At 45.1% G+C, this 27,709-nt stretch overlaps 2 protein-coding genes across 9 annotated transcripts in view; one reads left to right on the plus strand and one right to left on the minus strand.

Annotated features, from left to right (window-relative positions):
• Positions 1-3,037: 3,037 nt before the first annotated feature.
• LOC131189850 (major histocompatibility complex class I-related gene protein-like) lies at positions 3,038-16,796 on the minus strand. Of its 5 annotated transcripts, XR_009153135.1 has the most exons (10): positions 16,668-16,796; positions 12,981-13,247; positions 10,748-11,023; positions 9,539-9,820; positions 7,285-7,377; positions 6,727-6,759; positions 6,108-6,140; positions 4,606-4,639; positions 4,314-4,473; positions 3,038-3,921 (listed from the first exon to the last, which is right to left on the minus strand). XR_009153135.1 is itself a non-coding variant. In XM_058166385.1 (9 exons), exons 2-9 carry the CDS (start codon positions 13,093-13,095, stop codon positions 3,861-3,863), a joined length of 927 nt encoding a protein of 308 aa, XP_058022368.1. In that variant the 5' UTR covers positions 13,096-13,129; positions 16,668-16,796; the 3' UTR covers positions 3,039-3,860. The 5 variants fall into 5 exon arrangements, 4 of the variants coding, with proteins under 4 accessions (XP_058022369.1, XP_058022368.1, XP_058022367.1 ...); XM_058166385.1 differs by lacking the exon at positions 4,314-4,473 and having other exon boundaries at positions 3,039-3,921; positions 12,981-13,129; XM_058166383.1 differs by lacking the exon at positions 4,314-4,473 and having other exon boundaries at positions 3,040-3,921.
• A 5,468-nt stretch (positions 16,797-22,264) lies between these two features.
• Positions 22,265-27,709, plus strand: part of LOC131189854 (H-2 class I histocompatibility antigen, Q9 alpha chain-like) — a 105,436-nt gene continuing 99,991 nt past the window's right edge. For 3 of the 4 annotated variants that reach the window (XR_009153137.1, XR_009153136.1, XM_058166400.1), the window contains exon 1: positions 22,265-22,407. Coding sequence is in view for 2 of the 4 variants with exons in the window: in XM_058166400.1 (XP_058022383.1) it covers positions 22,338-22,407 (70 nt within the window). In the remaining 2 variants the exon portion in view is untranslated. The remainder of the gene's footprint in view (positions 22,408-27,709) is intronic. The other variant, XM_058166399.1, reaches the window with a different exon arrangement.

The raw sequence follows: 27,709 nt of genomic DNA on the forward strand, positions 1-27,709 counted from the left end.
TGTAAAAACTCCATTCCCTCCCCACTCCAGGGGAAGGATACTGTAAAAACTCCATTCCCTCCCCACTCCAGGGGAAGGATACCGTAAAAACTCCATTCCCTCCCCACTCCAGGGGAAGGATACTGTAAAAACTCCATTCCCACCCCACTCCAGGGGAAGGGTACTGTAAAAACTCCATTCCCTCCCCACTCCAAGGGAAGGATACTGTAAAAACTCCATTCCCTCCCCACTCCAGGGGAAGGATACCGTAAAAACTCCATTCCCTCCCCACTCCAGGGGAAGGATACTGTAAAAACTCCATTCCTCCCACTCCAGGGAAGGATACCGTAAAACTCCATTCCTCCCACTCCAGGGGAAGGGTACTGTAAAAACTCCATTCCCACCCCACTCCAAGGGAAGGATACTGTAAAAACTCCATTCCCTCCCCACTCCAGGGGAAGGATACCGTAAAAACTCCATTCCCTCCCCACTCCAGGGGAAGGATACTGTAAAAACTCCATTCCCACCCCACTCCAGGGGAAGGATACTGTAAAAACTCCATTCCCACCCCACTCCAGGGGAAGGATACTGTAAAAACTCCATTCCCACCCCACTCCAGGGGAAGGGTACTGTAAAAACTCCATTCCCACCCCACTCCAGGGGAAGGATACTGCAAAATCCCCATTTCTTCCCGATCAGCTGGGACTTGGGAGGCGGAGAATAGATGGGGGTGGGGCCAATCAGAATTTTTACTACTGGTTCTCCGAACTACTCAAAATTTCCTCTATCGGTTCTCCAGAACTGGTCAGAACCAGTTGAAACCCATCTCTGAATTCTATGTTCATCCCTCTTTTAACGCCACCTGCAGGTTCTGCCACTCCTTCCCCTACAGCTCTATAACCATCAAAAGGCCATTGCAAATTCTTGTTTTCTCTGAGAAAAAAAAAAAAAGACAAGATGATTTCCCCTCGCCCAATTTCCCTGAAAGGGGAGATCTCGCTCCTGGATTACCAAATTCCCTTCTTTCAGAGTTGCTTTAGACCAATTGTCTCCAGAGAGCGGCCTGGCAGCAGGGCATGATGGGAGTTGAAGTCTAACCTATCTGGCGGGCTCCATGTTGTCTATAACTGAGAAAAACTACCTCAGTGAAAAATGTCGCCCTGGCAGCTACTCTTGAAGAGATAAATAGCAATGGCAATAGCTCTTAGACTTATATACCTCTTCATAGTGCTTTACAGCCCTAAGCAATTTACAGAGTTAGCGTATTGCCCTCAACCAGGGGTGAAATCCAGCCGGTTCTGACAGGTTCTGGAGAACCGGTAGCAGAAATTTTGAGCAGTTCAGAGAACCAACAAATACCACCTCTGGCTGGCATCAGAGTGGGGTGGGAATGGAGATTTTGCAGTATCTTTCCCCTGCCATGCCCCAGAAGCCACACCCACAAAACCGGTAGTAAAAAAAAAATGGATTTCACCACTGCCCCCAACAATCTGGGTCCTCATTTTACCCACCTCGGAAGGATGGAAGGCTGAGTCAACCTTGAGCCGGTGAGATTTGATTTGCTGAACTGCAGCTAGCAGTCAGCTGAAGTAGCCCGCAGTACTGCACTCTGACCACTGCGCCACTTCGGCTCTTAAAGAAGCGTGGAATGTGTTTGCGAGAACATAAAAGTAGTTGCTGTGTAATTTTCAGCCAATTTGTCTCTTTGTTTGGATTTTTTCCCCCCTGTGATCGCTTCTCCAGTTCCTCATTATATTGAATGAAATACATTTTTTTTTTAAATTTACATTTATATCCCGCCCTTCTCCGAAGACTCAGAGCGGCTTACAATGTATAAGACAATAGTCTCATTCTATTTGTATATTTACAAAGTCAACTTATTGCCCCCCCAACAATCTGGGTCCTCATTTTACCTACCTTATAAAGGATGGAAGGCTGAGTCAACCTCGGGCCGGGCTTGAACCTGCAGTAATTGCAGGCTGCTGTGTTCTAATAACAGGCTTCTAACAGCCCGAGCTATCACGGCCCCATGGCACGGCACGAGACCAGGCTCTTTGCAGTGTCATCTCTCAATGAGGGTACAGTATCGTCTCTCAAAGAGGGTATCTGGCACTAGACCAAATAGGGTGGACACCTTCCCTTCATGAAATAAGTCCACCTCCTAAGGCCTTGGAAGTCTCCCTTTCTCATGGCTGCACCTACATTTTGGAAGACCTTCAAACTGATCCCCCCTCCTCTTAGTCTTCCAGAAGAGCATCAAAACCTGGCTTTGAATCCATGTCCCAATTTCAGGAAAGATGGTCAATGCCATGATCCACTAGGCCAGATGTGGGGGTGATAATTGGAGAGAGGGGACTTTCCCAGCTCTTGGCTAAAGAATATCGTTGCTGGCCGAGGAGGGCAACCATGTTTGATGCGGTGGCCACTGAATCTGCATGCATAGCGCCTTGCGCCATCCTGCAGAAGGATGTGGGGCCTCCGGAAAGGAAGATGGAGGCTTCAAGTTTTTAATTTTTGTCGTACAGCTTTTATGTTCTTCATAGTTTGATTATTTTTGTGAGCTGCCTAAAGCTGCCTCATTACCTGACTCCATACTCTCTACTCAAAATCCCAAAATCTTCAACCAAAAACTGTCTACTATTGACCTCACCCAATTCCTAAGAGGACTATAAGGGGCGTGCATAAGAGCACAAAAGTGCCTACCGTTCCTGTCCTATTGTTCCTTTCATCATATCAAATTAACATAGCTGTTGCATACTTTTACTTATATATATATATATGTTTTCTGTGGTTTTCGCGGGTGTTTGTATGTAGGTCTTTGGTTATTCGGGTTTTCTTCCGCGTAAAATTGGAAGAAAAAAGGAAGAAACAGCTGCAATCACACATTGCTCCCAGGAGCACGAAGCTGAAGCCTGAAGATGACGAATGAGACTTCGTCGAAACGTCACCAAGACACTTCCAATTTTACGCGGGAGAAAACCCGAATAACCAAAGACCTACATATATATATATTTCTTTTATGATGTGTTGTTTTTTATTTATGACGATGTTTGTGTATACTGTTGTGACAAATGAAATAAAATAAAATAAAATAAAAAATTCAGCTGACTGAATTCTCACAAAATGCTTTAAAGCAATCGTCTCCCACCTTTTGACTTCCCTGGGCTGCACCGAGTGAGGAGAAATTGTCTTGGGGCGCAAAAAACCCCAAAACATAATATAGTTAATGTACATAAATAACTTCCTTTATATTTTTGTTGTTGTTAGTTGCGAAGTTGTGTCCGACCCATCGCAACCCCATGAACAATGTTCCTCCAGGCCTTCCTGTCCTTTACCATTCTCTGGAGTCCATTTAAACTCACGCCGACGGCTTCAGTGACTCCATCCAGCCACCTCGTTCTCTGTCGTCCCCTTCTTCTTTTGCCCTCAATCTTTCCCAGCATTAGTCTCTTCTCCAGTGAGACCTTCCGTCTCATTAGGTGGCCAAAGTATTTATATTTTATATTTTCACTATAACATTAAAAGTTCTGTGGGCCTGTAGCTGTCCAAGGCTGCAGGTGGCCCCCGGCCCCCAGGTTGGAAGTGCCTGCTTTAAATATTTTAATTTATAGGCTCTCAAAGATGACCAGCTCTTGAAGGCATCTGAGAAGCCCAAAAGGAGTTTGGGTGAAAGAACCCATTCTTCTAGATTTCCCTTTTCCGTTTTACTCCTTTCACTTCTTTGCTTAGAAAGCATCCATTGTAATATGGGGACCTCTCCCCCATTAATCAAGGGTCTCTGCACTCTTGGGTTGCTGCATAAAATTAGGCACCTGAAGAGTAAGGCCCCAAATATATCCTGGTTCCAGCATGCTGGAAGGGCCTGAAGAGTTCGGCCTCATTCAGAAGAAGGCTGATCCCATCTTCTCTCCTCTCTCCTCATGCTGGGAGTGTCCACTCGCACTGTAAAAAGGAGGGAAAAAGCAGGCCGGGTCAGTCTGGGAGGGAGCCAAGAGGAGGAATCCCACAGTCCAGGCTGAGGGATCACCAAAGATCAGCCCAGGCAAGGAGCAGAAGCAGCAACCTCAAGAGAGGGATCAGCTGGGTGGGATTTACAAGAGGGCCCCCGACTGGCTGCTGAAATAGGTGAGAACCTGCCCCACCTGCCCCTCAAATGCACAAAATCAGTTCGACTTCATGTTGCCCCCAGAGACAAGTGCAAATGGATTCATGGCCTCCAAAGTGCAAGTGTTCCTTCAACATCTGGAGGAAAGGATTCCTAGATGGACTCAAAGAGGGGAGAGAAGCCCCCGCTCCATCCATGACCCCCAAGAAGTCCCTTGTCTCCACCCCACCTTGCAGTGAGAACACTCAGATCTCCTCTTTCCAGGACTCTGAGTCTCCTGATCCAAGACAGCCAGATCCTGAGAGGGGTTACAGTTTGGCCATTTAGGATAAGCGGTTGGGGGCAAGCAGACCCTTCTTCAGAGCCCGAAATTCCTTATCCTGCAGCGTCTAACATAAACAGGAGAGAGAAGAGGGGTTTCCCAAAATATCTTCACCATCAGTTGGTCCTTGGACTTCAAAGCCCTCGTTTTCCTCCCTTCCTCCCTCGACCCCCATACAGCGCCCAATGGGGCCACTCACCTGCGAGGGAGCTGCAAAATGACCTGGTTGCTTCCTGCATTAGAGAAACAGACACAGCGTGAGTCTTTATGTCAGGCCTGGAAGCAATTTTGGGCATTGGATCTTCAGGCCTGCCACATTTAGTGCTGTGGGAGGGGAGATTGTATGGAGCTGGTGAGATATGCAGTCAAAATAACATTCTTTTCTCTGAGAGTCAAGGCCACTCTGCCCTGCACCTGGAGGGGTGTGACTGGGGAACATCTCCAGTTGGGACGGTGCATTGATTGGACCATGTGATGGACATGTGGGTGCTGGGGCAGAGACTTGGACTTTCTTTTGGGCAAGGAAAATCCAGAAGCTTTCAGATTCGGGTTTTCCCAGATGTGCCAGTATGACATCTCTAATAAAATGGAACTTTGAGGAAACTCAAGCCTTGGAGTTTTCTTTCGTTGGGGGTGTTACTTGGAACCCTGACACTTTATCTTGGTCCTCTCCAGTGGTGAAATCCAATTTTTTTTTACTACCGGTTCTGTGGACGTGGCTTAGTCGGCATGGTGTGGCTTAGGGGGCATGGCAGGGAAAGGATACTGCAAAATCTCCATTCCCACCCCACTCTGGGACCAGCCAGAGGTGGTATTTGCCAATTCTCTGAACTTACTCAAGTCCGCTACTGGTTCTCCAGAACCTGTTAGAACCTGTTGGATTTCACTCCTGGTCTTCACTCTCTTCACCATTAAACCTCCACAGCTTCATGAACTTCTCAGAGGACCTCAGACTTTTTCTTCATTTTTTATTAAACTTCTATCTCACCCATCTCTCCAATAAAATTCAATAAAACGTCATGTTTTTAAAACAATAAACAAACACCAGATATACAAATGGGGTTTCACAACCAGAAACTTGGGGAGCAAAGCTCCTGAGTGCCAAAAGAGCTTCTCTGATGACCACTGCACCCCACTCCCCCTGCCCTGGGGTTTCAGTTGGGGCCTATCATTAAACTGGCTGGACACATCTCTGAGAGGAAAAAACCCCCTTCCAGAGTCAGCCAGGTCTCAGCTATGCCAGCAAAAGCCTCTCTAACCACTGGGGATCATGCAGTCATTGCTGGTCTCCCTATTTCCCCTCAAAGAATTGGGGACAATTTCCTCCAATGGGGGCCAAGCTCCACCATGCAGACTCTGAGCTGCCTCCCCTGCCTGAATCCAACAGGGAGAGTTTCCCTTCTCCTCTGCAGGATGAACCAGTGCAAGGAAAGCGGATTTTATAACACCAAGCCGGCTTTCCTGCCTAAGACAGGACTAGAACTCATGGTCTCACCTGGTGGCCTCACCACTAAATGAAACTGACTCTAATTATTTTAATTATTTCACCAGAACCAGACACAGAGGGAACACAGGGAGGATGAAATGGGGGGGGGGCTATAAAAAGTGGGGGCCTTTCCCTCTTTTCATCCCCTCATCCGCCCAAAGTCTTGCAAAGGGACAGAATGGCTCCTGCAGCAGCAGCAGCTCCCTCCGACTTACCCTGGTCTGAACTGTTGGATCCTTTGTCACTTGCTGGAAAAGAAAGAAAGAAAAAGAAGGTGAGAAAGTTGCTCTCTTGGCTTTTAGGTGGAGAAGCTCAGCTCTTTCTGACTCCAGCCCCTTCCCTCCCTTTTCTCTCTCGCACACAAAGACACACAAATAACATGGAGAGAGTTTGAACTAAACTGCTTTGGCTAGGAGGCATCGGAAAGAATTCTTAACATTTACATACGCATGTATGTCCATACAGAGCAATAATTCAGCAATTCTTCAGCCAGAGGGCAGAGCCGACGTGAGGACACGGATGGATCCAAAGTTTCTTTTATCAACCAGTTCGTACTTAGAGAGTCTTGTGATGGGAGACCAAGAGGAGATCCAGCTGGCATCCACCAAAGCTCCTTCGGTATCTCCACTCCTAAGAACAGCCTGGCTGTAATGAAAAGGGGGCCATTTCCCCCCTGTCTAATTCTTAGGAGGAAGTGGAAGACAGTGTAACTCTGTAGCTGCATGAGATTCCTTTGTGTTTACTTTAAACACACACACACACACAGCCCTCACACAGTCTCTCTGATTCCTGCTCTAAATTGGAGATTACATGTAAGGAGGACAAATCACTCACTTGGTGCTGCATTGTAGTCATCTCGACGCCTTTCTGCAAGGATAAAAATCAGTGAAAGTTCAAAAGAATCCACTAGAGATCATCCAACCTCTCCCTCTGCAGGAGGAAGAACCCCAGGAGATATTTCACAGACCCTTTGTCCCCTTTATAAAGACAGAAAGACCTTCAAAATACAAATGTATCTCCTGATTTGCCCCAAGAGAGACCTGCTGCCTCCGAGATGGATGGAGGGGAATTGGGGGAACCAGCAGAAGCAACTGGGAGGGGAGGAAGATTTTCCTGGAAATCCTTCTCTGCTGCTCTTTGATCAAAGCCTTTGAAAGGGACAAAGGAACTGGGATGCTTCTTCCCAACTCAGACGAAGACGGGACTGCCTGGATCTCAGACTCAGCTGAATGGAGACTGGAGTCCCAGCAAGAGGCTGAGATCTCAGATGCTCCCCAAGAGGGCTGGGAAAACAAAACAGAAGGAAGCCCAGCAGAAGCTCCCCAAAGGGAGAGATTTGGGGGTAATCTCCCCATCTTCCTTCAATCATCCCCCGCCCCAAAAGATACTTACTGAAGAATACCAGGATCCCAGCAATCACACCCACCAGGACAAGAGCAGCCACAACAACGCAGCCGATGATGAGCCCCAGGTTGGATTTTGGTTCTGAATTGGGAGAAAGAGCAGATCATTGAAGGGGATCCCCAAACAATCAGGACAAAGGCCTCAGAACAACAACCTTTCTAGCACCTGGAAATTATGGATTCAGGCCCCAATTGGGATGCTGAAATGAAGAACTCTTTGGATAATCCCAGATCTTCTGTGGAATTGCAATAGCAATAGCACTTATATACACCGCTTCACAGTGCTGTACAGCCCTCTCTAAGCAATTTACACAGCCAGCCTCTTGCCCCCCAACAATCCGGGTCCTCATTTTATCAATCTCAGAAGGACGGAAGGCTGTCAACCTTGAGCCCATCAGGATCGAACTCCAGGCAGTGGGCAGAGTGTTGCATTTCAACCACTGCCCCACCAGGGCTTTATATGCAGTCCAATGACTAGGAAAGTCCCCAAATTAAACAGTCTAAGGGGCTCCTCTTCATGTCACTCTAATGGTAGCGTCTTCATAAGACAGCGCCTTATGATACTGTCTTCACCTCATAAAAGCCCACCTCATGAAGGCAGCTGACATTCCGCTTTAGCAGCTCAGCTCAAAAGTTCAGACCGCCAGTGGTGGGTTTCAAATTTTTTTACTACTGGTTCTGTGGGTGTGGCTTGGTGGTATGGCTTGGTGGGCGTGGCAGGGGAAGGATACTGCAAAATCTCCATTCCCTCCCCACTCCAGGGGAAGGATATTGTAAAATCTCCATTCCCTCCCCACTCCACGGGAAGGATACTGTAAAATCTTCATTCCGTCCCCAATCAGGGGAAGGATACTGTAAAATCTCCATTCCCTCCCCTCTCCAGGGGAAGGATATTGTAAAATCTCCATTCCCTCCCCAATCAGGGGAAGGATACTGTAAAATCTCCATTCCCTCCCCACTCCAGGGGAAGGATACTGTAAAATCTTCATTCCCTCCCCAATCAGGGGAAGGATACTGTAAAATCTCCATTCCCACTCCACTCCAGGGGAAGGATACAGTACACTCTCCATTCCCTCCCCACTCCAGGGGAAGGATACAGTACACTCTCCATTCCCTCCCCACTCCAGGGGAAGATACTGTAAAATCTCCATTCCCTCCCCACTCCAGGGGAAGGATACTGTAAAATCTCCATTCCCACCCCACTCCAGGGGAAGGTTACTGCAAAATCCCCATTTCCTCCCGATCAGCTGGGAATTGGGATGCAGAGAATAAACGGGGGCGGGGCAAGTCAGAATTTTTACTACTGGTTCTCCGAATTACTGAAAAGTTCCGCTACCAGTTCTTCAGAACTGGTCAGAACCTGCGGAAACCCACCTCCGCCGATAGCCCCTTAATCACACCAGCCACTCTGTGCATTTCCTGAAGTCAGCTGCACTTCATCCATTTTAATGAAAGTTGGCCTTGAGAAAAAGGAACTCGGAGAATCCTCCTGACTTTTGTGTTTTGGGACTTCTCAAGAAAATAACATCTTTTTGGGATGCTCAGCATGATTGCTGCTCCTCTGCTAGAGGCGATAAACAGGGGAGGGAACAGAGGCCAAGAGAAGGATCTAAATGCATTTCATCTGGATTCACCAAATCTTGTGATAAGCTCTGTTGCTTCCTTTAAATCCCCTGAAGCTAATTACCGTATTTTTCAGAGTATAGGATGCACCTTTCCCCCCCCAAAAAGAGAGTGAAAATCTGGATGTGTCTTATACTCTGAATGTAGCCCCGCCCAGCTTCTCAAACGGAGGTTTCAGAGACTGAAAAAACCATCAGAAATGAAGCTTCAAAAACGAAGCCCCCCAACAGAGTTTCAGAGGCTTTTTTTTCTGAAGCTGTTTCGGAGGCTTTCAGAGGCAGAAAAAAAAAGCAAAAAAAAAAAAAAAAGCAAGGCACAGAGTTCAGAACTAAGGAACCTGTTGCTAAAATTCACCTCTGGGAACAGCTGATTGGCTGTATTCCGGGAGGCCGATCCACCTGCCAATAAAGCTTTTTTCTTATTTTCCTCCCCAAAAACTAAGGTGCGTCTTATACTCCGAAAAATACGTCCCTGCAGGTCCATTAATTTGAAACATGGGAAAAACCAATAGATTCAAGCTCAGGTATGTTCACACCTGGACACAGCTGAGGCCAGATTTCTCTCCCACAAGCCTCCAGCCTGCCAAAGAGCCCAGCCTTTCCCTCCCTGCAGCCTCTCACCCTTCAGTTCCACATCCAGAGACTCCTGCAGGCCGTCATGCTCCACGTGGCACCGATAGCGGTCCCTCTTTTTGGGATCGATCCGGATGCTGAGCCACTTGTGGTAGGTCCCATCCGCATTGGGAGCCATAGACCCATAGAAGGTGTCCTCCAGCCAGACCTCCCCGTCCCTCTTCCAGGAGGCATCGATCTCCCTGGGGTAGAAGCCATCCACGCGACAGACGTGTGTCTCCATCCCATCCTGAGCCTCCTTCCTTCTGGTCACCGTCACCACTGGGGACTCTGCAGAAACGGCACCCTAAGAATTAACTCTGAGCCCCTCCAGAGCCTGGAAGGTGGATGAGAAACTTGGAGGGGCAGGAAAATCTCCCACCACTTAATTTTAAGGCAGGGATTTTTCACTTCCCATCTGAAGGATCTCCAAAAGTTTTAGGAAATGCTCCAAATCTGGAAAACGCTTAACCTCAAGGACTCCTGTTTCTGAGTCCTTCCCAGGGACTCAGCCTGAAAAACCTCCAATTACAGCAAATTGAGGGTCCAAGGAAATTCCTCTCTGATTGCTTTGAACTCTGATCTTGGGCTGCTCCCTTCAGGGGCGGGATAGTGGAGATGCTCTTTAAGGGTTCCCATTAAAAAAATAACAACGCAGATATTTCTCCCTATTCTTGGGATCCATTTCTCCAAATCTGAGGCTGTCCTAGGCTCCTTTCCAAGGGACACAACCACAATTTCAGGATTATTTATTTTACTTAGCATTAGGCAACACTTTCAAGAGGGGCAGAATGGGAATCAAAGCAATGGGCTCAGGGCTTTAGGAATCTCACCCTGGTTAATTTGTGAAACAGATTCTCTCTCTCAAAGGGGGAGCAGAGAGAGGTGAGGCCAGTGGAAGAGAGAGGAGCTGTTGACAATTGTGGGGAGGGGTCTCTAATGGATCCTGATCTCACCCAGCTGATCCTGGAGGGATCAAGGAGCCCAGAGAGGAGGGGGCAGGGCCATAAGGAGAGGTAGACAGTGCCTCTCCTGCTTCATTTAATGGCTCCCTGGCAATAGGAACCAAACAGGGCTTCCCACATTCTGGAGAGATCCTGGGAGGGGAAGAAGAGGATTCTTTCCTGGGCTTCCAGGCTGAAGACTAGAATCCAAAAATGTGTGCAAAAAAACTCAGAACATAAGGGAGGAAAGTCCAACCTGGATCTAGATGCTCACCTGTCCTCAGCAGCGTCTCCTTCCCGTAGGACAGAAACTTCTCCATCCACTCAATGCATTCCTCCTCCAGGTAGGACTTAGTGTACTGATTCAGTCCTGGAATAGCATTCCATTTCCTCTGGGTCACCTGGGCCTGGGGGTCGAGACCCACCCAGGTGAGAGTGTCCTTGTCAAAGGCGATGAAGGTCCTCCCATCGTAGCCATACTGCCAAAGTCCTCCTTTGCTCCTGTCAGCCTGGCGCTTACAGCCGACCATCCTCTGCCATGTGTGAAAGCCTGAAATAGGGACAAGACGATGGGTTGGGGAATCCTCAGGAAACACGGAAGCCCCTTCCCATCAGGGACTTTGAGACGGGAGAGAGAGGCATTGCCATCCCAATTTCCTCCCTAGCAGTTCCCTCCAATTCTTCCCAATCCTATACAGGTCGGCCTGGGTCCCTGCGTCTTCCGTGGGATGGAGCCCCCGAACCTCACCAGAAAATGGGCAGCTGACAAATCCCGCTTTCCATTTCACAGGATCAGAAAAAGACAGTGGAGGATCCCAAGGAGGACCACGAAAAGATGGAGGCACGGAAGAAACGGAGGGAGACGGAGCCTCCTCCATCTTTTTTTTTGCTGCCCTCTTTTGGGGGGGGGGAATCCCAGAGCAGGAACAGGGGCCTGAATCTGGCTGCAAAGGGGGGCCAAGAATCTCACGGCCTCAAGATCCTTTCAGATCCAGCTGATCTGAAAAGAAGCTTTGCTTTTTTTCATAAATAGCACCAATTCAGAAGGGCTGGTTCCCACCTTGGGCTAGCCAGCAGCAAACCATGGCTTGGTGCAATGTGGGAATGAAGCCTCGAAGGGCTACGAAGGATACTTTCCTTAGCAACCACAGCAAGTGGCCCAATCTTCTGAAGATATATATATATATATATATATAGGTCTTTGGTTGTTCGGGTTTTCTCCCGTGTAAAATTGGAAGTGTCTTGGCGACGTTTCGACGAAGTCTCATTCGTCATCTTCAGGCTTCAGCTTCGTGCTTCTGGGAGCAATGTGTGATCGCAGCTGTTTCTTCCTTTTAACTGCTAGTGGGGGTTTGAACTGATTGGGTGGGAGCTTGGCTGTGCTCTGATTGGATGGGGTTTTTTCTGTGCTCTGATTGGCTGGGGGTGTGTCCTGTGTTGGTGGGGGCTTGGTTGTGTTCAGTCTAGTCTGTGCTGCAGGGGGATTTGAGCTGGTGAGCTGCATAGCTGTTGTTTGGCTTTGTGGTCGTGCTACATCTTCATAGTGGGTGTCAGTCTCCCACCCAATCAGTTCAAACCCCCACTAGCAGTTAAAAGGAAGAAACAGCTGCGATCACACATTGCTCCCAGAAGCACGAAGCTGAAGCCTGAAGATGACGAATGAGACTTCGTCGAAACGTCGCCAAGACACTTCCAATTTTACACGGGAGAAAACCCGAACAACCAAAGACCTATATACAAACACCCGTGAAAACCTCAGAAAACAAATATATATATATATATATATATATATATATATATATATATATATATTTTCATATTTTTATACCGCCCTTCTCCGAAGACAGCCAATAAAACGACAGAAATCCTAAACAAATTAAAATACTATAACGTTTAAAAATCTGATTCAACCGCTGTATACTTAAAATATTAGCTAAAATTTTATCAAAAACTAAAACCCTATTAAAACCCTATTAAAAGCCACTAAAACCCCCCATACTAAAATCAATCAGGCCAGCCCCGCTTGGTGAAAAAAGAAAGTCTTGAGCTCGCGTTTAAAGGTCCGGAGATCAGGGAGGAGACGGAGTCCCACCGGCTGCTCATTCCATAGAGCCGGGGCCCCCACAGAGAACGCTCTTCCCCTGGGGGCCGCCAGCCGACATTGACTAGCCGACGGCACCCTAAGAAGACCCTCCCTGTGGGCGTGCACTGGACGTACCGGACAATGGGAAGTAACCGGCTGCAGGCGGTCCCGTAAATATCCCGGTCCAATGCCATGGAGCGCTTTAAAGGTGATAACCAACACCTTGAAGCGCACCCGGAAGACCACCGGCAACCAATGCAGCCTTATATATATATATTTATATATATATATTTATATATAAATATTATATTAATATTTACAGCATACACGTATTTAAAATACTTTTTAAAATGTTTTGAACCAGCCTTTTCCATGGGGAGTGGGGGAACATGGGGCAGGTGGATCCACACGACCCATCCCTCACCTTTGCTGTGATTGTAGCGACTCCTTAGATTCTCCAGGTCTTTTGTGTACATCTTCTCATTGTCATGTAAGATCTCAGTGTATCTGTCCCAGTACTTGGAATCCTCCTTCTCCATCCAGGGGACTCGAGGCTGGAACTTCCTGCTCTTGCTGTCATAGTGAACAAAGACCTGATCGTCCATGTACCCCAGGACAACAAAGTGGGGCAGCCCCCAACTGGGCTCCGAGATGGAGGTGGAGAAATACTTCATGGAGTGCAAAGAGGAGCCTGGAAGGGACCCAGAGGGGCAGAGTTAGGGGGGGCTCCAGCTGAGAAATCCCTGATCTTATGGGGCACAGCTGGCCCCACTTTAGGGTCTAGGGCAGGGATGAAATCCAGCAGGTTCTGAAAAGTTCTGTAGAACCGGTAGCGGAAATTTTGAGCAGTTCGGAGAACTTGCAAATACCACCTCTGGCTGGCCCCAGACTGAGGTGGGAATGGAGATTTTGCAATGTCCTTCCCCCCAGGAGTCAGGAGGGAATGGGGATTTTGCAGTATCCTTCCCCTGGAGTGGGTTGGGAATGGAGATTTTGCAATATCCTTCCCCTGCCGCGCCCACCAAGCCACACCATGCCCACCAAGCCACGCCCACAGAACCGGCAGTAAAATAATTTGGATTTGAACACTGGTCTAGGGAGGAAGAAGAAACCGGGGGTGGGGGTGGGGGGCAGAAAAGGGAGGGGAATTTGATGGGAGACAAACAGGAGGCAAAGAGTGGAAACAGGAAGCAAGTAAGAGTGTCAGGCTGCCTCTGATTATATCTAGGAAAGAATACACCTTGACTTCATTTGCAGATAAAGAAAAATACTTTTACTAGATACATCTTGACTGCAGCAGTATATAGTTGAATCTGAGACAAAATATGGCTAACAATCTATATCCCCCCTATTACTCCCTCCTCTTCCCCAAGAGGTCATCAGGTCTGGTCCAATGCCAGCTCCTTCCCGGGGTCCTGTGGTAATCTTCTTCCACAGGTCTCTGGCTGTCAATCATATCAGGAATGCAATGTCCGTTAGAGTTCGCGCTCAAACATTCCTGTTGAATTCAAAACATTAATCTCCCCTCCCCGCTTAATTATGTCAGACCGACACTCTTAAAGGGCCCTCTCTACTTAACTTGAATCCAAGACCTATTTACATTAGAAATAAAACCCCATGCTATCTAACAACTGAATATAAGGAGTACAAAAAGATGTGAAGATTGGAGTGGAGGCTGACATTGAGGCAAAGAAGACAGCTGAAGGATTGGACATGTTAGAAGAAATGCCCATCTGGGTTCAGTTCCAAGTGGGGAGAAAGACACTAGAAACATGGAGGCTGCTTGGAAAGTTGGTTTAATGATGAAGCAGGTCTACATGCTTTGACATCCTGGGCAAAAAAGACACACATGGGTGAGAGAGGGAGAGAGATTTATACCCTCCCTTGTGCTTTGAACTTGCTTCCTGTTCCTGTGGCAAAGGACACGTCTTCCGATTGGTTGTCAGACTCCCGTCAGGCCATGCAGGGGTAACCCTGTAGGCTGACTTTTGAGTCCAAGGCTCGGTTGACCCTGGGACACGGCAACGGTCGTAAGTATGAACCGGTTGCCAAGTAGCTGAGTTTTGATCGCGTGATCACGGGGGATGCCGCAAAGGTTGTAATGGTGAGAAACAGTCATAAGTCACTTTCGTAGGGTGCTGTTGTTAACTTTGAACGGTCACTAAATGAACTGTTGTAAATTGAGGACTATCTGTATAGATGACCTCTTTGACACCACTACCCCCAATTCAAACCAGGGGTCCTCTCTGTCCAGAATGTGAACTTTGCTGTCTTCAAAAGAATGTTTGATTGCTTATTAGCAACCTAGGACTATCAGTGTTGCATCTTACAATTCTTGATGAATGTTTTTTTTCTTTTTATGTACACTGAGAGCCTATGCACCAAAGACAAATTCCTTTGCCTTTGCTTCTATTCTCTAACCAATTGTACCATACCAAACCAAACCAAATTCAGTTTCTCCTCTTCCTTTAAAGTTTAAGAACGTTAAAGTAGGAAGATGTGATAAAAATGCAATATATATATTTATGTAACTATAGCAAACATATAATATATAGATTAACGTAGGTTGCTAATCTTTAGTTAGCAGTTTTAAAGGAATAGGTATGTATATAAAAAGGGAAGAAAAATGAAAATAACCTGTATATACATATGAGGTATACTGATACTGAAGTGCTGTAAAGATGGAAATTGTAATATAAAATGAAGAAAATTGCTTAATAAAAATCATTTTAAAAAAACCAGACAAATTCCTTGTGTGTCCAATCACACTTGGCCAATAAAGAAAAGAAATCTAATCTAATCTAATCTAATCTAGAATAGAATAGAATAGAATAGAATAGAATAGAATTTTATTGGCCAAGTGTGATTGGACACACAAGGAATTTGTCTTGGCGCATATGCTCTCAGTGTACATAAAAGAAAAGATACGTTCATCAAGGTACAACATTTACAACACAATTGATGATCAATATATCAATATAAATCATAAGGATTGCCAGCAACAAGTTATAGTCATACAGTCATAAGTGGAAAGAGATTGGTGATGGGAACTATGAAACGATTAATAGTAGTGCAGATTCAGTAAACAGTCTGACAGTGTTGATGGAATTATTTGTTTAGCAGAGTGATGGCCTTCGGGAAAAAACTGTTCTTGTGTCTAGTTGTTCTGGTGTGCAGTGCTCTATAGCGTCGTTTTGAGGGTAGGAGTTGAAACAGTTTATGTCCAGGATCGAGGGGTCTGTAAATATTTTCACGGCCCTCTTTTTGACTCCTGCACTATACAGGTCCTCAATGGAAGGCAGGTTGGTAGCAATTATTTTTCCTGCAGTTCTAATTATCCTCTGAAGTGTTTTTCTTGTTGGGTTGCAGAACCGAACCAGACAGTTATAGAGGTGCAAATGACAGACTCAATAATTCCTCTGTAGAATTGGATCAGCAGCTCCTTGGGCAGTTTGAGTTTACTGATCTAATCTACTAATCTAATCTAATCTAATTCTAATTACTAATCTAATCTAGTCTAGTCTAGTCTAGTCTAGTCTAATCTAATCTAATCTAGTTAGTCTAGTCTAGTCTAGTCTAATTTAATCTCCTTTATCTTTCAGATGCTGATGGACTGCTAAATCTTGTCCTGATAGGTTTGTTCTCCTAGGGCAGGGGTCCCCAACCTGTGAACCCTGGCCCACTACCAGGCCGTAGGCTAATCGCCACTAGGTCACGTGAATGCCCGGCCGGTGCAAGCGCCTCAGTGTGCGTGCCAGGAAGTTTCTGAATTCACCTGATCACCTGCAAACGCCAGTGACAACCTCCACTTTGGAGGAGGGAAAGAATTGCGCTTGGGGACCCCCCAGATAGACTTGACTGACATCTGGAGTGGCCACCCTCGTCCTGTTCCCAGAGTTGGGGGGGGGGAGAGAGAGCGGCAGCTTTGGGACCTGATCTCAAGGTGGCCAGAGGGGAGAGGGGGAGCGGACTAGAAAGAGAACCGAATCAGGATTCTCTTTCTGGGAATAAACTTTTTTTGGGAGGTGGGGGGAGGAAAAAAAGAGAGAAAGTTTCCCTGGCAGATAAAAGGGGGAGGATCCCCCCCCCCAATGCCCCCAAAGGGACTCACCGAAGCAGCTCTCCCGCAGAGCGACCCCCACCAACACCAGGAGCAAGAGGGGCGCGGAGCGCAGAGCCATCCTCTCTCCGCGATCCTCAACCCGCGCTCCACTTTCCGGGAAATCCCGGCCGAAGAAAGAGGCGGCTCCCGTTCACCAAAAAAAAGCGGAACAACCCAGAGCATCCTGGCGATTGGGCGACTTCAATCAATAGAGAAAAAAAGAAAAGGCACCCCCGTGACGTCATTGTTGCTAGGCAGACCTCCAGGCGCAACCGGAGAGAATAGGCTGGGAAAGGAAAGCGAAAGTGCCGCCAAGGAAATCCCCTTCCAGGGATTCCGCCTCTTATAATATAATATAACATAACAACAGAGTTGGAAGGGACCTTGGAGGCCTTCTAGTCCAACCCCCTGCCCAGGCAGGAAACCCTACACCATCTCAGACAGATGGTTATCCAACATTTTCTTAAAAATTTCCAGTGTTGGAGCATTCACAATTTCTGAAGGCAAGTCGTTCCACTGATTAATTGTTCTAACTGTCAGGAAATTTCTCCTTAGTTCTAAGTTGCTTCTTTCTTTGATCAGTTTCCACCCATTGCTTCTTGTTCCACCCTCAGGTGCTTTGGAGAACAGCCCGACTCCCTCTTCTTTGTGGCAGCCCCTGAGATATTGGAACACTGCTATCATGTCTCCTCTAGTCCTTCTTTTTATTAAACTAGCCATGCCCAGTTCCTGCAACCGTTCTTCACATGTTTTAGCCTCCAGTCCCCTTCATATGTTTTAACCTCCAGTCCTCTTGAGTGGGGGGGAGGGGCAGAATTGTGGGGCTGGGAAAAGAGGGGGGGATTCTCTGGGCTGTTGACCACCTGGAAGGGCGGCCCTCTTTCCCGGGATTTGGTAGCCCAGGTTGAGGTTTGTGGACAAGGATGGCTCTGCGCTCTGCGTCCCTCTTGCTTCTGGTGTCGGTGATGGTTATTCTATGGGAGAGCTGCTTCGGCGAGTCCCTTTTTCTGCTGGTGGGAATCATAAGAGCACAATAGTGCCTACCGTTCCTGTCCTATTGTTCCCTTCGTTATATCAAATTAATATAGTTGATGCATATTTTTTTACTTATATATATATATATATATATATTTTTTCTTCAAGATATGTTGTTTTATCTATAACAATTATTTGTGTATACTGTTGTGACAAAAAGAAATTTAAAAAAATGAATCTCTCTCTGTCTCTCCCCCTCCCCTCCCCGCCATCCATGATTCCCAGAAATAACACCTTGATTCGGTCCTCTTTCTGGTCCTCTCCCCCTTATTGCCGGGGACTTTTCTGGATGTGAATGCTAGGAATTCACATTAACCAAATAAAAAGGGGTTTTTTTTGTTTTTTTTTCGAGGACAAGGAGTCTGTTTCGTGATTCTGTGAAGCCTAGGTCAGAACTCAGAACACTGACCAAGTGCAGGATGAGCACCAGAGGAGGACCAGCTTCAGAGCAGCTTCTGTGGAAAGTGAAGGGTGAGATTCAGAGGGAATCTGGTGCATTTCAAGAGTCTGGGAAGGACGATTTTAGTGCCCTGATTGGGCGGCTGAAATTGAGATTTGGGATTTTCTATAGAATGAGGAGGAGCCCCACTGAGGCCTGGGTTCAAAAGACAATTCCTGCTCAGATGGCTGGGACCGGAGGGAGAATTTCCCAACTGGGGTGTGAACAGGAAAATCGGGGAGGGGGCTGCATGACTTCATTGGTGCTCCCTTCCCTCTCCCTTTGAATGCCCACATCTCCCTGGCAAGCAGTTTGGATTTTTTTTTTAATTTGAATTTATATCCTGCCCTTCTCACCTGTTATTGGAAGTTGGAAATACCAAGGATTTTCCCCTCCTTGATGCACAGAGGCTTCGATTTTTATTTTGAGTGATAGGAAGGGGAGGAACCAAGGCAAAATCTGGAAGGAGCAAGAACTGAGGGTTTTCCAGTGTGCTCCTTTGGGGAGGAGGCAGCCATTTTGCTCCTGCGCCCAGATGTTTCTTCAGCATCACCAGCTCATCTTTTGTAAAATGGCTGCTTGGTCTTGGCTTGATGGTGGCAGCAACAGAGGCTGCTTTTCCCTCAAATCCATTTTTCCCTCAGGCTGTTGGCCAAGTGGCTGGTCTCTGAGCCTTACCCAGGGGCCCTTCGGGAGACCGGAGTTCAGTGACCGGTCAGAGCCGTCCTGGTCCCCTTGCAGAAGGGCAGCTCTTCTTCAGCTGCCCAGATGATGCAGTGGCCCAAGAGTGGGGAGACCCCTGATTGATGAGAAAGATGTACCCATATTATAGTGGATGCTTTCTGGGCGAGGAGTAAAAGAGATGGGGTCTTTCACCCCAATTCCTTTTGGGCTTCCCGGATGCTCTCAAGAGCTGACCATCTTTGAGAGCCTAAAAAATAGGCAGTTTAAAGCAGGCATGTCCAACCTGCAACAGGAGAATCACATGTAGCCTTTGGGCAGCTAGTAATGTAGTCCCACAATTTTTTTTAATGTTATAATCAACAATATAAAAATAAAAGAAGTATATGTTAACTATATTATATAATTTATATGCAGTCCAAGTGCTGCCCAGGGAAATCAAAAGGTGGGAGATGGCTGCTTTAAAGCATTTGGGGAGAATTCAATCCGTATTTGAGTGTCTTCTGATTCAAAAGTTTTAGAAATTATTTATTAGACCCTTCTGACTGGCCAGCTTCGTCTTGAAACGCCACAAGATCCTTTCAGCATTTTCATCCAGAGTGAAGACCACTCAGAGTTTCTGACCTGGAATATAGAATTGTAGAGCTGGGAGGGACCTCAGAGATCGTCTAGTACAGGGGTCTGCAAACTTGGCTCTTTTAAGACTTGTGGACTTCAACTCCCAGAGTCCCTCAGCCAGCAAAGCAAAGGCAAAGCTGGCTGAGGAACTGGGAGCTGAAGTCCAAAAGTCTTAAAAGAGCCAAGTTTGCAGACTCCTGGTCTAGTATCCTGGTACCCCTGGTCTAGCAATCCTTATGATTTATATTGATATATTGACCATCATTTGTGTTGTAAATGTTGTACCTTGATGAAGGTATCTTTTCTTTTATGTACACTGAGAGCATATGCACCAAGACAAATTCCTTGTGTGTCCAATCACACTTGGCCAATAAAAAATTCTATTCTATTCTATTCTATTCTATTCTATTCTATTCTATTCAGCTCTATTCTATTCAGCTCTATTCTATTCAGCAGGGAGTTGGACTAGAAGACCTCCAAGGTCCCTTCCAACTCTGTTATTCTATTCTATTCTATTCTATTCTATTCTATTCTATTCTATTCTATTCTATTCTATTCTATTCTATTCTATTCTATTCTATGACTATCATTAAGTGTTGTACTTTAGAATTCTTGATGAAGGTATCTTTTCTTTTATGTACACTGAGAGCATATGCACCAAGACAAATTCCTTGTGTGTCCAATCACACTTGGCCAATAAAAAATTCAGTTCTATTCTATTCTATTCTATTCTATTCTATTCTATTCTATTCTATTCTATTCTATTCTATTCTATTCTATTCTTCTTCATTCTATTCTATTCTATTCTATTCTATTCTATTCTATTCTATTCTATTCTATTCTATTCTATTCTATTCTATTCTAGTAGTCCAACTTTCTGCTTAAGACAGGAGAGCTTATACATCCCTGGTTGTCAGTCTATTTTTCAAAATCTCCACTGATCGAGCACCCACAATTCCAGGAAGCAACTATTCCATTAATTAATTGTTCTCACTGTTAGAAAATTTCTCCTTCTAGGTTAACTTCTAGGTAACAAGCTTCCACCCATTTTTTTCTTGTCCTGCCTCTGGGGCTTTGGAAAAGAAGTCAAACCCCTCTTCTCTGTGGCAGCCTCTCTAATACTGGAAGACGGTTACCATGTCCCCCCAAATCTTCCTCTCCATAGCTAGAAATCCCTCCCTCCCTTACCATCATAAGAGTTAGCCTCCAAATGCTTTAACATCTTTGCTGCTCTTCTCTGCACGCTTCCCAGCGTTTCAATGTCTCTTTTGTATCCTGGTGACCAGAACTGTATCCAGTATTCCAAGTGTGGCCTCACTTGTGCAATATTGACTGGCATTATATTATACTATACTATATATTATACATTAATGACCTCTGTGACCACATCTCAAGTAATTGTGTTCTCTTTGCTGATGATGTCAAACTATTCAACACCACAGACAATACTTCTATCATTCAAAACTACCTTGATCATCAATCCGCTTGGTCTAAAAATTGGCAGCTCCAAATTTCAACCAGCAAATGCTCAGTCTTACATATAGGAAAAAAGAACCCAAAAACTAAATACATACTAGATGGACATTACCTTACAGATGACCCCCATCCCGTCAAAGACCTTGGAGTTTTCATGTCAAATGATCTAAGTGCCAAAGCCCACTGCAAAAAAACCTAATTTTGCGTAGCTTCTTTTCCAAAAACACCACACTATTAACCAGAGCATATAAAACATTTGCAAGACCAATTCTAGAATACAGCTCGCCAGTTTGGAACCCTCACCACATCTCTGACATCAATACAATTGAACGTGTCCAGAAATATTTTACAAGAAGAGTTCTTCATTCCTCTGTAAACAACAAAATACCTTATCCCACCAGACTTGAAATCCTAGGCTTAGAAAACTTGGAACTCCGTCGCCTTCGACAAGACCTAAGCTTAACTCACAGAATCATCTATGGTAATGTCCTCCCTGTTAAAGACTACTTCAGCTTTAATTGCAATAATACTAGAGCAACTAATAGATTTAAACTTAATATCAACCGCTTTAATCTAGATTGCAGAAAATATGACTTCTGTAACAGAATTATCAGTGCTTGGAATACTTTACCTGACTTCCCATAATCCTAAAAGTTTTATCCAAAAACTTTCTACTATTGACCTCACCCCATTCCTAAGAGGACCATAAGGGGCGTGCATAAGCGCACAAACGTGCCTACCGTTCCTGTCCTATTGTTTTTTGTTTTTGTTTTTTTTCTTTTCTCCTTCCTATATATATGCTTATACCTCCTTATATTTACCCATATATATTTATGTTTATTTACTATATAATCTTTTTGTATGATACCTACATATATTGTTGTGACAAAATAAATAAATAAATTATGACTTCTCCTGACCCTGATGTTCTCAATCTGTCAGAAATGGTGTAGGATCTCCTACTTGAGCGGCGGGGGGGGGGGGGGACCGGGTTGGACTAGATGACCTACAAGGTCCCTTCCCACTCTGTTAATCTGTAATCATGCTGCTGATGCATTGCAGCCCAAGACCGCACTGGCTTGTTCGGCAGTTCCCCCTGATCCCCAGCTGGGAGGGGCTGTACCGGGTCTCCCCTCCCCTTCTCCTGCGCCCCTCCCCCCCAGGCCCAGATCACTCTCCCCCTTTTCCGAGCCCCGCAGTTCAGCCCCTCCCCCCCCCAAGAGGCGGGAACCCTGGAAGGCGATTTCCTGATGGACGTCTGCCCAGCAACTATGACGACACGGGACTGCTTTTTTTTTTTTCCTATTGGTTGAGTTCGCCCAATCGCCACCCAGCTCTGGATTGTCCCTCTGCTTGATCCGCGAGAGCCGCCTCCTTCTTCGCCTGCGACTTCCCGGAAAGCGGGGCGCAGGTTGAGGATCGCGGCCAGGATGGCTCTGCGCTCTGCGCCCCTCTTGCTCCTGGTGTTGGTGGGGTTCGCCCTGCAGGAGAGCTGCTTCGGTGAGTCCCTTTCGGGCATTTGGGGGAGTTCCTCCCCCTTTTATCTGCCAGGGAAACTTTCTCTCTTTTCTCCTCTCCCAAAAAAAGTTTATTCCCAGAAAGCGAATCCTGATTCGGTTCTCTTTCTAGTCCGCTCCCCCTCTCTTCCCCCCCTCCCCCCCTCCCTGCTACTTTGAGATCAGGCCCCAAGGCTGCCGTTCTCCCGGCCCCTCCCCGGAGTCCCTCTGAGAACAGGACAAGGGTGGTAGTGGCTCCTCCAGATGTCAGTCAAGTCTACCTGGGCGCCCCCAAGCGCAGTTCTTTCCCTCCCCCCCAAAGTGGAAATTTGGCATAGTTTATGTTTTGTGAATTTAGTCTAGTCCAGGAAAGGCTGAAAAATGTTCGATGCTTGAGGATCAGGAGTTTGCATGATTGAAACTGAAATAACTTTTGTATGTTTATCTTGGATTTTTTTAAAATTTACATTTATATCCTGCCCTTCTCCGAAGACTCAGGGCGGCTTACAGTGTATAAGGCAATAGTCTCATTCTATTTGTATATTTACAAAGTCAACTTATTGCCCCCCCAACAATCTGGGTCCTCATTTTACCTACCTTATAAAGGATGGAAGGCTGAGTCAACCTTGGACCTGGTGGGACTAGAACCTGCAGTAATTGCAGGCTGCTGTGTTCTAATAACAGGCTTCTTACCAGCCTGAGCTACCACGGATTGAGCAGAGGGGCTTTAAAGATGACAGGGGACCCTCCCCACAGAGGCTGGAGAACGGATGTCAGCTGAGGCCCCCCCCCTCCCATCCAACACGGGTGGTCCCAGCAGGAACTCTCATGCAGCCTCAGTGGGGACAAGGGGTGCAGACAGGGTGGGGTGAATGGAATTCTGGGGGGTTGAAGTCCACACTGAAGTCCAAGTGACTGAGTTTGAGAAGTTTATTTATTTATTTATTTTTCGTATTTTTATACCGCCCTTCTCCGAGGACTCAGGGCGGTGTACAGCATAGATAAAACATAAATATCAAAAAATTTAAAATAGAATAGAATTTTTTTTATTGGCCAAGTGTGATTGGACACACAAGGAATTTGTCTTGGTGCATATGCTCTCAGTGTACATAAAAGAAAAGATACGTTCATCAAGGTACAACATTTACAACACAACTGATGGTCAATATATCAATATAAATCATAAGGATTGCCAGCAACAAGTTAAAGTCACACAGTCATAAATGGAAATAAAATACAATATTCATTAAAAATCTGATTCAATAAGCTGAATATTTAAAATAAATAAGTAAAATTATAAAACAAATTAACCCCTTAAAAACCCCACTAACAAACCCTCGATTAAAAAATTATCATTAGGCCAGCCCTGCTTGGTGAAAGAAGAAAGTTTTGAGCTCACGCTTAAAGGTCCGAAGATCAGGGAGAAGACGTAGTCCCACAGGTAGTTCATTCCACAGGGCCGGAGCCCCCACAGAGAATACTCTTCCCTGGGGGCCGCCAGCCGACATTGTTTGGCTGACGGCACCCTAAGGAGGCCCTCCCCGTGAGAGCGCACCGCTCGGTGGGAGGTTACTGACGGCAGCAGGCGGTCCCGTAAATATCTCGGTCCCATGCCATGGAGCGCTTTAGAATAGAATAGAATAGAATAGAATTTTTATTGGCCAAGTGTGATTGGACACACAAGGAATTTGTCTTGGTGCATATGCTCTCAGTGTACATAAAAGAAAAGATACGTTCATCAAGGTACAACATTTACAACACAATTGATGATCAATATATCAATATAAATCATAAGGATTGCCAGCAACAAGTTATAGTCATACAGTCATAAGTGGAAAGAGATTGGTGATGGGAACTATGAAACGATTAATAGTAGTGCAGATTCAGTAAATAGTTTGACAGTGTTGATGGAATTATTTGTTTAGCAGAGTGATGGCCTTCGGGAAAAAACTGTTCTTGTGTCTAGTTGTTCTGGTGTGCAGTGCTCTATAGCGTCGTTTTGAGGGTAGGAGTTGAAACAGTTTATGTCCAGGATGCGAGGGATCTGCAAATATTTTCACGGCCCTCTTCTTGATTCGTGCAGTATACAGGTCCTCAATGGAAGGCAAGTTGGTAGCAATTATTTTTTCTGCAGTTCTAATTATCCTCTGAAGTCTGTGTTTTTCTTGTTGGGTTGCAGAACCGAACCAGACAGTTATAGAGGTGCAAATGACAGACTCAATAATTCCTCTGACCAAAGTTCTGTGTTAAGCCTTTACTCTGAGAGTAAGACTAAGATAGCCCACATCACACACACACACAGACACACATATATTTGGGGAACATTTCTGCCTGTCTTTGTGCTGTCAAAGTGGCGGAACATCATCAGAGGAGGACAAGTTTCTAAGCAACTTCTATGGAAAGCGAAGAAAATATTTGCAATGCGGAATAAATATTTTCCAATGGAAGCGCCTGGGAATGATGGTTTCGGTGCCCTAATTGTGTTGCTGACATGAGATTTTCTGTGGGATTGGGGTGAGCCCCACTGAGTTGTGGGTTCAAAACCAATTCCTGCTCGGATGCCTGAACTCTGGGACGGGAGGGGAGATTTGCCAGCTGGAGGGGGGGGGAGAGAGGAAAAAGATCCAGAGGGACTGTGTAGCTTCATTGCTGCTCCCTTCGCTCCCGCTTTGACTTCCCGCATCTCCCAGGCAATCGGTTTGGGTTTCCCCTAAGGGTGGACTGGAGACACCATCAGTGGACGCGGTGTCTGGCCCCTCCTGGATCCCTCTTTCCCTTCCCCATTTTATAAAATCTCTCCTCAAATTATCTATACGCTCTGATAGTCCTGCTATTTTTTCCCCAATTTTATTTAAAGCTGCAGCAAGTTGCTGCGTTTCTGAAAGTTGTTGAGTCATTTTGAAAAAAACCAAAAAATTTCCCAAACTAGGATTCCAAACCAATTTTACAGAGGGTCTTAGTGAAGATCAAAGGACGACTGTCTTTTAATTGAAGCGAAGCGGCTTATTTGCACTGTTATCTCTCAAGTTCAAGGATACTCCACAAAGAAACACAAAACTTCACAGCTAACATTAATCAGCGCCATTTTTCCTCCACGTCAGCAAAGCAGAAAGGAAGACAAACCAACTTAAACGAAGCAAAATCCTTTTTTTTTTTTTTTGTAATATAAACAAGCTATTAATTTGCTCTCAAGAGAAAAAAAAAAATAAAGAAAAAATTAGCTCAGTAAAATCCTCTTACTGCCAAACAATCCAATAAAAAGTCAGTTTCTCTTCTCTTCAATTAATTTCTTCTTGGCTGAACTTCCGGAAGGCTCAAAAAAAAAAAATAATTCTTCTCCTTATCAAATTCAGTCCTTAATATTCACTCCTTAGCCTCAGCAATAGAAAAATTTTTTTTAACACAGAACAAGATAGTTAATTTTGGAAAAACAAAACACAGCAATTTATTCCAACTTATCTTGTCTGCCGGCTCGGTCAACCCACGCTGTAGAAACTCCTTAATTCAAGCCGTTTCAGATGACCTACCAGTTTTAAATTCAATCTGCTGGGCTGTTAACACTTTCAGTTCATGATATATTAACTTTCATCCATAACAGTGCATTCCAAACGGCATAAATTCTCATAAATCTTCATTAATAAGCCCTGTGAAGTGAAGGAAAGGTCCTTACCCCACCACGGTCATGGAAACTGACATCTGAAATGCAGAATTTAAAGCAAGAGATGAATGAAAACTTTGCAAAACAAAAAGAGGAAATGATAATGATTAAAGATGAAATGGAGCAGATGCATGTGCATGAGGTAAAAGTAGATCGGCAAATTGGTAAAATATTTTATAAAAATGAGCAGCAAGATAAGAGAATCTGTCTTTTGGAAGAAGAGATGAGGAAATATAATTTAGTTATCAGAGGAATCTCAGAAGAAAAGGAGGATAAATTGAAACAGCGGGTTCTGAAATGGATTAATGATTTGGATACGCAACTTACGTTCACAATAGCAGACCTGGCAAGTGTTTTTAGAATTGGATATAGAAGGCAAAATGGTTCTAACAGGAATGTGCTGGTCAGGTTCGCAAATCTTGGTGATAAGTTGGAAGTTATGGCCAAGGTGAGAGAGTTGGGAGATGCTTTGAAGTTTGAAGGGAAGACTATTCAAGTCTTCCCGGATATATCAAGAGAAGAAAGGGCATGGAGATTTTTTTTAAAACCAATCACAAAAGTTTTGAGGGATAATGGAATTAAATACAATTGGAGGCCACCACAACAATTGAAATTTTTTTATAAAGGAAGGATCGTACAATCACCCCAGATATAGATGCATTATTATATTTACGGAGCTTGGACTGATTGAGATGGAGGATTTAATGGAGATAAAAGATCAAATGCTTCAGATGGGTGGAACATACGGAAACATCAATCCCAGAAGAAGAAAAGGGGCTATTGGAGGGCAAGACTCCAAAGGGTTAAAGAGGAAAGAAATATCACCTGTGTTGGTTGAACAGAAGAAGAGTCGTGAGGATACAGTAAGAGAAGAAGCAGATAAGAGTCTTGGAAAATACGAAGCTGAATGCGGGTCATCGCTATCTTTTTTTTTGAGTGATGAATTTAAATAGACAGCCCGAAAGAAGTGGCCTGGGCATTGGCACGTCCCCTCTCCCCCATTCTCTTTATAGAGGCGAAATCGATGAGGATGTGGGGGAAGAAGATTGTTTGTACTTTATTGTTTGTTTTGTTTTTTGTTTTTTTTCTGTTTTCTTATTGTTGTTTATATGTTAAATATGGTAGTTTAATGTCGGGTGGTGGGCACAGAAAGGAAGATGCGGGGATAGGATTAAAAAATTTATATTTTAAATGGGAGTTATAAAAATAATGTCATGGAATGTGAAGGGTACAGGAATCAGATTAAAAGAAGAAGATTGGAGCTTAAGATTAAAAGGGATTTACCAGACATTTTATTTTTACAAGAAACCCATCAGAAATCTGAAGATTCAAATAGAATGTATATAAAAGGTATGCAAATATATGAAAAAGCATTTGGAACTTCAAAAGCTAGAGGAGTTGCAACACTGATATCAGATAGGGTGTATTTTGAAAAACATAAGGTAATTTTGGATGAAGATGGAAGATATGTAATAATTGTTGGAAATCTTAATGAGGAAAAAGTGACACTTGTTAATTTATATTTACCGAATGAAAAACAAAGAGAATTTCTTGAAAAATAACAAAAATTTTGGAGAATGAAAGTGTAGGAAAGTAATTGTGGCTGGGGATTTTAATTTAATCAGAGATAAAATAGACAGTACTAATC

This window comes from Ahaetulla prasina, chromosome 2 (genome assembly GCF_028640845.1).
Source record: "Ahaetulla prasina isolate Xishuangbanna chromosome 2, ASM2864084v1, whole genome shotgun sequence".
Lineage (NCBI taxonomy): Eukaryota > Metazoa > Chordata > Lepidosauria > Squamata > Colubridae > Ahaetulla > Ahaetulla prasina.

Coding starts and splice junctions, on each gene's coding strand:
- LOC131189850 (XM_058166383.1), bottom strand. CDS start 16,737: ATGGCTCTGCGCTCCGCGCCCCTCTTGCTCCTGGTGTTGGTGGGGGTC. Junction 9,821..10,747: donor GGAGACGCTGCTGAGGACAG/GTGAGCATCTAG, acceptor CCGTTTCTGCAG/AGTCCCCAGTGGTGACGGTG. Junction 6,760..7,284: donor TGGGATCCTGGTATTCTTCA/GTAAGTATCTTT, acceptor TTATCCTTGCAG/AAAGGCGTCGAGATGACTAC.